This window comes from Eumetopias jubatus, unplaced genomic scaffold, assembly GCF_037043125.1.
Source record: "Eumetopias jubatus isolate StellerSeaLion01/CBP00866 unplaced genomic scaffold, mEumJub1_p1.0 scaffold_11, whole genome shotgun sequence".
NCBI classification, from domain to species: Eukaryota; Metazoa; Chordata; class Mammalia; order Carnivora; family Otariidae; genus Eumetopias; species Eumetopias jubatus.
In genome coordinates, this window is record NW_028274817.1 from 45,568,287 (window position 1) to 45,579,293 (window position 11,007).

Below are 11,007 nucleotides of genomic sequence, written 5' to 3' on the forward strand. Positions count from 1 at the left end.
CCCAGAAATGGACCCTCAACTCTATGGTCAACTTATCTTTGACAAAGTAGGAAAGAATGTCCAATGGAAAAAAAAGAGTCTCTTCAACAAATGGTGTTGGGAAAATTGGACAGCCACATGCAGAAGAATGAAACTGGACCATTTCCTTACACCACACACAAAAATAGACTCCAAATGGTTGAAAGACCTAAATGTGAGACAGGAGTCCATCAAAATCCTAAAGGAGAACACAGGTAGCAACCTCTTCGACCTCATCCGCAGCAACTTCTTCCTAGAAACATCACCAAAGGCACGGGAAGCCAGGGCAAAAATGAGCTATTGGGATTTCATCAAGATAAAAAGCTTTTGCACAGCAAAAGAAACAGTCCACAAAACCAAAAGACAACCGACAGAATGGGAGAAAATATTTGCAAATGACATATCAGATAAAGGGCTAGTATCCAGAATCTATAAAGAACTTATCAAACTCAACACCCAAAGAACAAATAATCCAATCAAGAAATGGGCAGAAAACATGAACAGACATTTTTCCAAAGAAGACATCCAAATGGCCAACAGGCACATGAAAAAGTGCTCAACATCGCTCGGCATCAGGGAAATCCAAATCAAAACCTCAATGAGATACCACCTCACACCCGTCAGAATGGCTAAAATTAACAAGTCAGGGAACGACAGATGTTGGCGGGGATGTGGAGAAAGGGGAACCCTCCTACACTGTTGGTGGGAATGCAAGCTGGTGCAACCCCTCTGGAAAACAGTATGGAGGTTCCTCAAACAGTTGAAATTAGAGCTACCATTCGATCCAGCAATTGCACTACTGGGTATTTACCCCAAAGATACAAATGTAGGGACCCAAAGGGGTACATGCACCCCAATGTTTATAGCAGCAATGTCCACAATAACCAAACTGTGGAAAGAGCCAAGATGTCCATCGACAGATGAATGGATAAAGAAGAGGTGGTATATATACACAATGGAATATTATGCAGCCATCAAAAGGAATGAGATCTTGCCATTTGCAATGACGTGGATGGAACTGGAGGGTGTTATGCTGAGTGAAATAAGTCAATCAGAGAAAGTCATGTATCATATGACCTCACTGATATGAGGAATTCTTAACCTCAGGAACAAACTGAGGGTTGCTGGAGTGGTCGGGGGTGGGAGGGATGGGGTGGCTGGGTGATAGACATTGGGGAGGGTATGTGCTACGGTGAGCGCTGTGAATTGTGTAAGACTGTTGAATCACAGATCTGTACTTCTGAAACAAATAACACAACATATTTTAAGAAAAAAGAAAAAGAAGAAGATAGCAGGAGAGGAAGAATGAAGGGGAGTAAGTCAGAGGGGGAGACGAACCAGGAGAGATGATGGACTCTGAAAAACAAACTGAGGGTTTTAGAGGGGAGGAGTGTAGGGGGATGGGTTAGCCTGCTGATGGGTATTAAAGAGGGCACATTCTGCATGGAGCACTGGCTGTTATGAACAAACAATGAATAATGGAACACTACACCAAAACAAATGATGTAATATATGGTGATTAACATAACAATAAAAAAATTTAAAAAAAAACTCAGCACCATTAGTCATTAAGGAAATGCAGATTAAACCCACAATGAGTTACTACTTCACACCCATTGGGACGGCTTTAATCAATAAAATGAATGATAACAAGTGTTGGTGCAGATGTGGAGCAACTGGAGTTCTTATGTATTATTGATGAGAATATAAAATGGAACAGTGGTTGGGGAAAACATTTTGGCAGTTCCCCAAAATGTTAAACATGGAGTTACCCTATGACCCCGTAATTCCATGCCCAAGTATCTAAGGAAAACATATGTTCACTCTAAAACTTGTACAGGAATGTTCATAGCAGCATTGTTCATAATAGCCAAAAAGTGGAAACAACCCAAATGTCCTTTAGCTGATGAATGGATAAATAAATCTGGTACGTCCACATGGTAGAATATTATTCAGTCATAAAAAGAATACAGTTCTGATATATGCCGTGCCATGGATGAACCTTGAAAACATGCTGAGTGAAAGGAGCAAGCCTCAAAAGGTCACATATTGTATGATTCCATTTATATGAAATGCCCAGCATAGGCAAATCCACACGGACCAAATGCAGATTAGTGTTTTCCAGGGTCTGGGGAAAGGGGAGGAATAGGGAGTCATCTCTAATGTTTAAGGAGGTTTTTTTTTTTTTGGTTGTTGTTGTTGTTGTTCGTTTTGTTTTGTTTTTTAGGCGATAAAATTACATGGGAATTAGATAATGGTGATGGTTGTGCAATCTTGTGACTATACTAAGAAAACACTGAACTGCACACTTTCAAATGGTATGTGCATAAAAAAATAATAAAATGGCGTGTGCATTATATCTCAATAAAAATGATTAGAAACTTGTACTCTTAAATTTTCCATTTATTTTCTTGGACGTCTCTCTTTATCAATGTATATTAAGTTCCCTTGTTCTTTTGGAGAGCTTTATTTTCTGTTTTGAAATCTAGTGGGCATGAATGCCAGTGATAGGCATTTTCACTAGGTCTTTCTTCATCATTGCACATAGCGTTCATACCAGTACATGCATCCCAGCAAAAATGTGGCACAGATTTAGCATTGCGTGGTCAGCATGTCTGTACTGTGGTACTAATGGAGATCACCTGTTCTCCCACTCCAGGTGCCTTCAGGACAACGAGTGGAACTACACCAGAGCTGGCCAGGTCTTCACTATGCTCAGGGTGAGGTGTAGGAGTCATTAAGCGGGCTACAGATGGGCATTTCTGGGCCTTCGGGAAGGCCAAGGAGGCAGAGGCTGGGTGGCCTGGGAATGAAACTCCAGATCTGGGTCTTCTGATGTCCCAACTCCTTCCCTCCAGAATGAGGGCAAGATCCCAGAGGAGGCCTTCAAGCAAATCACCTAAAAGGAGCCTTGGGTGTCCACGCCATCACTGTTTCTCTTTTGTCCAACCTAAGGCCATGCCCATGACTGGGGATGGAGGCCTGGCTGACCAAGAAATCAAAATGACCTTGCAAGCCAGGTAACATAACCACCTGAAGGATCAGTTGTTCCATGTATTTTCCCCACACACGATTGCTGTTTATTTTCATAATAAAGAGTTATGTTGCACTTTGTATGTTGTGTGTCCTGGATTGCTCTTCTCCTGCCCCAACCATGAGCCAGTGAGTCCAGGCCTAAAAGGCCCTGTCCCCTCCCCGACATTATTCACCCTGGCGGTCCCCGGCAGGGACACAGGCTTGACTCCATAGGTAGTATGTCAATAAGTTCTGGTGAGAAGGTACACACACTGCTTCCAGGGATTGGCCTTTGGAAACGGTGTGACTCAGTCAGACGCTCTACCCGGAGGCCTGCAAAAGGAGGCATGTAACCTGGAACAATACGGGCTTTGCAAGGGCTGCCTACCGGCTAGTGAGGACACTAAAAGGAAGGACGATGACGACTCACATATATTTACTTCTTATTCCTAATCATTGGAATGCATTCAAAGGCATACTGTCAACAGTTTTATGACTTGCACACAAGTGAATGGGCCCCTTCACACCTCTCCCCATGCTTGCATTTGTCTTCTCATCCATCCATTGTACTGCCCCCTCCCCCTCTCTGAAGGTGCACTCTGGGAAGGATCTCACTTTAGCACCTGAGAGTGAGGGAGAGCCAGCCGGTTTGCCCAGTGCATTTCTCAGAGAGCTGACAAGGGTGCTCCGTGTCCATGTGCTTGAGGAGGTTCAGACATTTAGTTTCACTTCCAGACAAACAACAATAGCACGGAATCTCACATTATGGTCGGTTCTGTGGGACCTTTCTCAATGAGCAGCAATTGGCAGTCCAGAATCGCAGGCAACAGTTGAAAGGGACACTTGTGCAATTTATTTTCCACACTTCTGTAATGTTTGGACTTTAGACCACAAGCAGGCATAATTCTTTCTCTCTCTCTCTTTTTTTTTTAGAGATTTTATTTATTTATTCACGAGAGACAGACAGAGAGAGGCAGAGGCAGAAGGAGAAGCAGGCTCCCCGTGGAGCAGGGAGCCCGACGCAAGACTCGATCCCAGGACCCTGGGATCATGACCTGAGCCGAAGGCAGACGCTTAACTGACTGAGACACCCAGGCGTCCCTGGCGGGCATAATTCTCGAAATTAAAAAAGAGCAGTACCAAGTTTCTCATTACCATCCTATAAATGATGGCACAGGTGAGGTACCACCAGTTTACAAATTATGCCTCTATCGGCAGGTCTCACATAAGTCATTTCCTACCACTTGCCACTTTTCAGTTCCTCATGTACATTTACACAAGGAATCCATATGGGGGTGTGTGAATTTCTTAGAAATATGAACTAAAGGAATAATTGCCATTCCACAAGGAGTAATTCCATGCTATTCCATGTAGTGCCTCAGTGGTCAAAGACAAGTCTCAGCCTCCTCACCCAGGGAACTGAGCCTGCATTGTGAGGAACAGAGGCAGTCTCACATGTTAGCGAGCAATTGCAGTGTCTGGCTCCAATTAGGCCCTCTGAGCTGAGTTCCCTCATGGGCAGGGACCACGGAACCCATTGCATGGCCCCTTACTGCCTCTCTCTACAGCATTACATCTACATCATTAGGTGTCCACATCCTTGGCCTCCTACCCTAGCTAGCTCAGATGCCATGGACTTCCAGTCACTCATTCTCCTGCCAATTCTCCCCATTCCCTTGGTCCCATGGTACAAAGGCATCAAGTTTATGGACAGACACCTCCAACCAGATGCCCTTCTCCCAAAGGCTGCTACTGGGGATGGGTGGTGGACCCCTCCCCGTATCCCATCAGGACCCAGGAACCTCTGAGGGGAAGGAACCCCAGAAGCAGCTGCAGGAACTCCAGGAGGAGTGGCCTTGATGATGACTTTTTCCAACTAACTTCTGTGCCTTTCCTAAAAATCTCTCTGACTCCAGTATTTTCCTGTGTTCCCAACACTTTGTCCCAGACCTTGCTCTGAACTGATGCCCTTATCCCTAGGATTCCTGCCTGGAAACACCACCCCTAGCTCTAGAGTATAACTGCTGCTTATCTTTCTAAATATGGATTCTATTTATCCTACTTGCCATTTCTTTAATGATCACAGAATTTCTCTTCAAGCACTGCTCCTTATGATTCTACCACCCTGTAAACCCTGTGCTGGAGAAAGTCAGTCTTGGATGTGAGCACATCACCCCTTCAGTGACCATAACCAAGGGCAGAAGCCTTGGCCCTAGATCATACAAGATTAGACACTGTCTCACACCCCTGCCAAAATAAAGCAGGGAAAAATGGTGTCTGGCTGTTCTTAGCACCCTAGCCTGCATCAAAGAAAGGTAGTAATGTAGTGGGAGGATGGCATGATTTCTGGGGGTTAGCAGGGAGAGTGTCTGTGGCAGGGTCTGAAAATTTGCAGTTGTAACAGGAGCCCAGCTGTGATGGTTAATTTTGTGTGTCAAATTAGGTAGACTGTGCTACCCAGATACTTGGTCAAACATTATTCTGGATATTTCTATGAGGATTGTTTGGGATTAGATTAATATTTAAATCTTAAAGCAAAGTAGATCACTCTTCATTATGTGGGTGGGTCACACCCAATCAGTTGAAGGCCTAACAGAGAAAAGACTGACCTCCCTGAAGGAAGAGGGAATTCTGCCAGCAAATCACCTTCAAAGTTGAACTGCACCTCTTCCCTAGGTCTCCAGCCTGCCAGCCTATCCTGCAGATTTGGGGCTTGTCAAGTTCCACAATAGCATGAGCCAACTCCTCAATTAAAAAAAAAAAAAAGAATGAAAAATGATACACCAACAAACTGGACAACCCAGAAGAAATGGAAAAATTCTTGGAAACATACGACCTACTAAGATGGAATCAGGAAAAAATAAAAAGTCCAAAGAGACCAATTACTCGTAAGAAGATTGGATGAGCATAAAACAAAACAAAACTCCCAATGAAGAAAAATTCAGGACCAGATGGCATCACTGGTGAATCTTACCCAACATTTATAGAAAAATGAATGACAATCCTTCTCAAACTCTTCCAAAAAATTGAAGAGGAGGGCGCCTGGGTGGCTCAGTTGGTTAAGGGACTGCCTTCGGCTCAGGTCATGATCCTGGAGTCCCGGGATCCAGTCCTGCATCGGGCTCCCTGCTCGGCAGGGAGTCTGCTTCTCCCTCTGACCCTCCCCCCTCTCATGTGCTCTCTCTCTTTCATTCTTTCTCTCAAATAAATAATAAAATCTTAAAAAAATTGAAGAGGAAAGAACATTCTCAAATTCATTTTACGAGGCCAGCATTACCTTTATATCAAAACTGGAAAAGGACACTACTAGAAAAGAAAACTACAGGCCAATATCCTTGATGAATATAGATGCAAAAGAAAAATCAATAAAATATTTGCAAACCAATTCCAGCGGCACATTAAAGGATAATTCACCATGATCAAGTGGGATTTATCCCTGGGATGCAGGGATGGTTCAACATATGCAAATCATTAAATGTGATACATCATATTAATAGAATGAAAGAAAAATTACATGATCACTCAATAGGAGCAGGAAAAGCCTTTGACAAATTCCAACACCTGTTCATGATAAAAACTATTAACAAATTAGTTATAGAAGGAACATACCTCAACATAACAAAGGCCATATATGACAAGCCCACCACTAACATCCTTCTCAATAGGTAAGAGGTTAAAAGCTTTTTCTCAAAGATCAGGAATAAGACAAAGGTGCCCACTTTGACATCTTCTACTCAACATAGTACCAGAAGTCCTTGCCAAAACAATTAGGTGTTAAAAAGAAATAAAAGCCATCAGAATTGGAAAGGAAGAAGTGAGATTATCTCTATTTCAAGATGACATGATTTTATACAGAGGTAATCCTAAAGATTTTACCCAAAACTGTTAGATCTAATCAATGAATTCAGTAGTGGCAGAATACAAAATTAACATACAAAAATGAGTAGCATTTCTATGTGCCACAGTGAATTATCTGGAAAAGACATAAAGAAAACAATTCCATTTACGACAAAAGCAAAAATGAACTATTGAGACGATCAAGATTAAAAGTTTCTGCACAGTGAAGGAAACAATCAACAAAGCTAAAAGGCAGCCTATGGAATGTGAGAAGATATTTGCAAAAGACATATCTGATAAAGGGTTATTATCCAAAGTCTATAAAGAACTTATCAAACTCTACACCCAGAAAAACAAATAACCCAGTTAAGAAATGGACAGAAGACATGAATAGACATTTTTCCAAAGAAGACATCCGGATGGCCCTCAGACACATGAAAGGATGCTCAATATCACTCATCATCAGGGAAATACAAATCAAAACCATGATGAGATGCCACCTCACACCTGTCAGAAAGGCTAAAATTAACAACACAGGAAACAACAGAGGTTGGCGAGGATGTGGAGAAAGGGTTAGAGGGAATGCAAACTGTTGGTGGGAATGCAAACTCATGCAGCCACTGTGGAAAACAGTATGGAGGTTCCTCAAAAAGTTAAAAATAGAACTACCTTACAACCCAGCAATTGCACTCCTAGGTTCGAAGGGGCACATGCACCCCGATGTTTATAGCAGCATTATTAACAATAGTCAAATTATGAAAAGAGCCCAAATGTCCATTGACTGATGAATGGATAAAGAAGAGGTGATATAGGGGTGCCGGCGTGGCTCAGTCAGTTGAGCATCCAATTCTTGGTTTTGTCTCAGTTCATGATCTTATGGCTCTTGAGATCAAGGCCCACATGGGGCTTCATGCTCAGTGGGGAGTCTGCCTAAAGATTCTCTCCCTCTACCCCTCCCCCACTGTATCTCAAATAGATAAATAAATCTTTATAATAAAGAAGAGGTGATATATATATCACCTCTTCATATATATATATATATATATTTATGTATATATGACTATCATCCAGTCCTCAAAAAGAATGAAATCTTGCCATTTGCAACAGTGTGAATGGAGCTACGGTGTATTATGCTAAGTGAAATAAGTCAGTCAGAGGAAGACAAATACCATATGATTTCACTCCTGTGTGGAATTTAAGAAACAAAACAGATGAACAAACTGTGGGTTGATGGAGGGAAGTGAGCAGGGGTCAGACTAAATGGGTGATGGATATTAAGGAGGGTACTTGTGTTGAGCACTGGGTGTTATATGTAAGTGATGAATCACTGAATTCTACTCCTGAAACCGATATTACACTTTATGTTCACTCATTAGAATTTAAATAAAATCTGAAACAAACAAACAAAAAAGAAACAATCTCATTTACACTAGCACCAAAAACAATAAAATACTTAGGAATAAATTTAACCAAGGAGGTGAAAGGTCACTACACTGAAAACTACAAACATTGATTTAAGAAAGTGAAGAACACAAATAATTGGAAAGAAGTCATAGATAGAAAGAATTAATATTGTTAAAATGTCCATACTACCCAAACCATCTATAGATTCAATGCAATCCCTATCAAGATTCTAATGGCATTTTTTTTTACAGAAATGGAAAAAAGCAATCCTCAAATTTATATGGAACCACAAAAGACACTGAATAACCAAAGCAATCCTGAGAAAGAAGAACAAACTGGGAGGCATCACATTTCCTGATTTCAAGCTATATCACAAAGCTAGAGTGATCAAAACTTCATGGTATTGGCATAAAAACAGACACATAGATCAATAGAAAAGAATTGAGAGCCCAGAAATAAAGCCAAGCATATACAGGCCACTAGTATTTGACAAGCAAGCCAAGAATACTCAATAGAGAATAGACTATCTCTTCAATAAATGGTGCCGGGAAAATTGGATATTCACATGTAAAAGAATAAAACTAGACTTCTATGTTACACCGTTTGTAAGAACTAAAACCATAAAACTCCTAGGAAAAAACATAGAGAAGAAAGCTCCTTGACATGAATCTTGGCCATGATTTCTTGGGTATGACAGCTTAAGCGCATGCAACAAAATCAAAACGAAGCAGTGGAACCACATCTAACTAAAAAGCTTCTGCACAGAAAAAACAAAAAACGATCAACAACAAAATAAAAAGCCAACCTATGGAATGGGAGGAAATATTGCAAATCATATATCATATACCCCATATATCATATAAGGGGTTACTATCCAAAATATATAAAGAACTCATACAACTCAATAACAGCAAGCAATCCAATTAAAAAATGAGCAAAGGCCTGGATAGACATTTCTCCAAAGAAAATATAGAAATGGCTGACAGATACATGAAAAGGTACTCAACATCAATAATCTTTAGGGAAATGCAAATCAAAACCACAATGAAATATCACCTCACACCTGTTAGAATGGCTATCATAAAAAAGACAAGAGATACAGGTGCCTGGGTGACTCAGTTGGTTAAGCATCTGCCTTCAGCTCAGGTCATGATCCCAGGGTCCTGGGATCGAGCCCTGTGTTGGGCTCCCTGCTCAGCAGGGAGTCTGCTTCTTCCTCTCCCTCTACCCCTCGCCCCCCCGGCTCCTGCTCTCTCTCTCTCTCTCAAACAAAATATCTTTTAAAAAAAAGACAAGAGATAATTACTGCTGACAAATATGGAGAAAAGGGAACCCTGTGTACTGTTGGTAGTGTGTGTGTGTGTGTGTGTGTGTGTGTGTGTATACACACACTATTTAGCTATAGAAAAGAAGAGACCCTGCCATCTGTGACAACATGGATGCACTTTAAAGGCATTATGTTATGTGAAATAAGTCAGACAGAGAAAGACAAATACTGTATGACCTCACTCATACGTGGAATACAAAAACAAAACAACAGAAACTCATAAAAAAATGAGAGATCAGATTTGTGTTTATCGGAAGCAGGGGATCAGTTGTCCACGAATTGGATGAAAGTGATCAAAAGGTACAAACTTCCAGTTATAACATAAAAACGTAATGGGGATGTAATGTACAACATGATGACCATAGTTAACACTGCTGTATGGTGTATTTGAATGTTACTAAGAGAGCAAATCCTAAAAGTTCTCATTACAAGAAAAAACACATTGTTTTTGCTTTTTAAAATATCAAAAACTAATGATATATTATGTGTTGGCTAACTGAATTTAAATTAAAAAATTTAAATATCTATGAGAGAGGATTGATGTTAAATAAACCCACAGTCATCATTTTACAATATACGTAAGTCATTATGCTGTATACCTTAAACTTATACAGTGCTGTATATGTCAGTAATGTCTCAATGAAACTGAAAGAAAAAAGGAAAATACACACACACATACACACACACACACGTGTGCATGCACACACACATAAGCTATTGTCTCTGTTTCTCTGGAAAACCCTAACTAATACACCATGTAATGCTGAAACTGCTATTGCATGGATCACACTTTGAGTAGTAAGAACTAGAGAATATCTGGCAAGTGGGCACATGGCTCCATCTATAATAACGCTCATTTCAGCATTGTTTGTGAGAGAAAAAGTGTAGGAAAAAACAAAATGTCCATCAAAGGTGGTCAAAAAAATGCATTGTGATTCATTCTTACAGTGTGATATTGTATAGCAATAAGAGTGTCTTAAAACTATAGGAATCAGGCCTTATATTCACCTGAAAAATGTACTGTTATACCAAATTATCAAATGGAAGATAAAGGCACCTACAATATGAATATATATGTATATGTATGTATGTATGTGTGTATAACATTTTTTATTAATTTCATTTTATTGTGTTATGTTAGTCACCATACGTTACATCATTAGTTTTTGATGTAGTGTTCCATGATTCATTGTTTGCGTATAACACCCAGTGCTCCATGCAGTATGTGCCCTCCTTAATACCCATCACTGGGCTAACCCATCCCCCCACCCCCCTCCCCTCTAGAACCCTCAGTTTGTTTCTCAGAGTCCATAGTCTTTCATGGTTCATCATCCCCTCCGATTTCCCCCCCCTTCATTTTTCCCTTCCTAATATCTTCTTCTTTCTTTTTTTTAACATATAATGTA

At 40.7% G+C, this 11,007-nt stretch overlaps 1 protein-coding gene across 1 annotated transcript in view; it reads left to right on the plus strand.

Annotated features, from left to right (window-relative positions):
• The window catches only part of LOC114202257 (nuclear RNA export factor 2-like), a 38,230-nt gene extending 35,244 nt beyond the window's left edge, over positions 1–2,986 (plus strand). Inside the window, exons 21-22 of the mRNA XM_028095361.2 lie at positions 2,678–2,738; positions 2,877–2,986. Of these exons, the coding sequence (XP_027951162.2) occupies positions 2,678–2,738; positions 2,877–2,921 (106 nt within the window). The 3' untranslated portion in view covers positions 2,922–2,986. The remainder of the gene's footprint in view (positions 1–2,677; positions 2,739–2,876) is intronic.
• Positions 2,987–11,007: the final 8,021 nt, after the last annotated feature.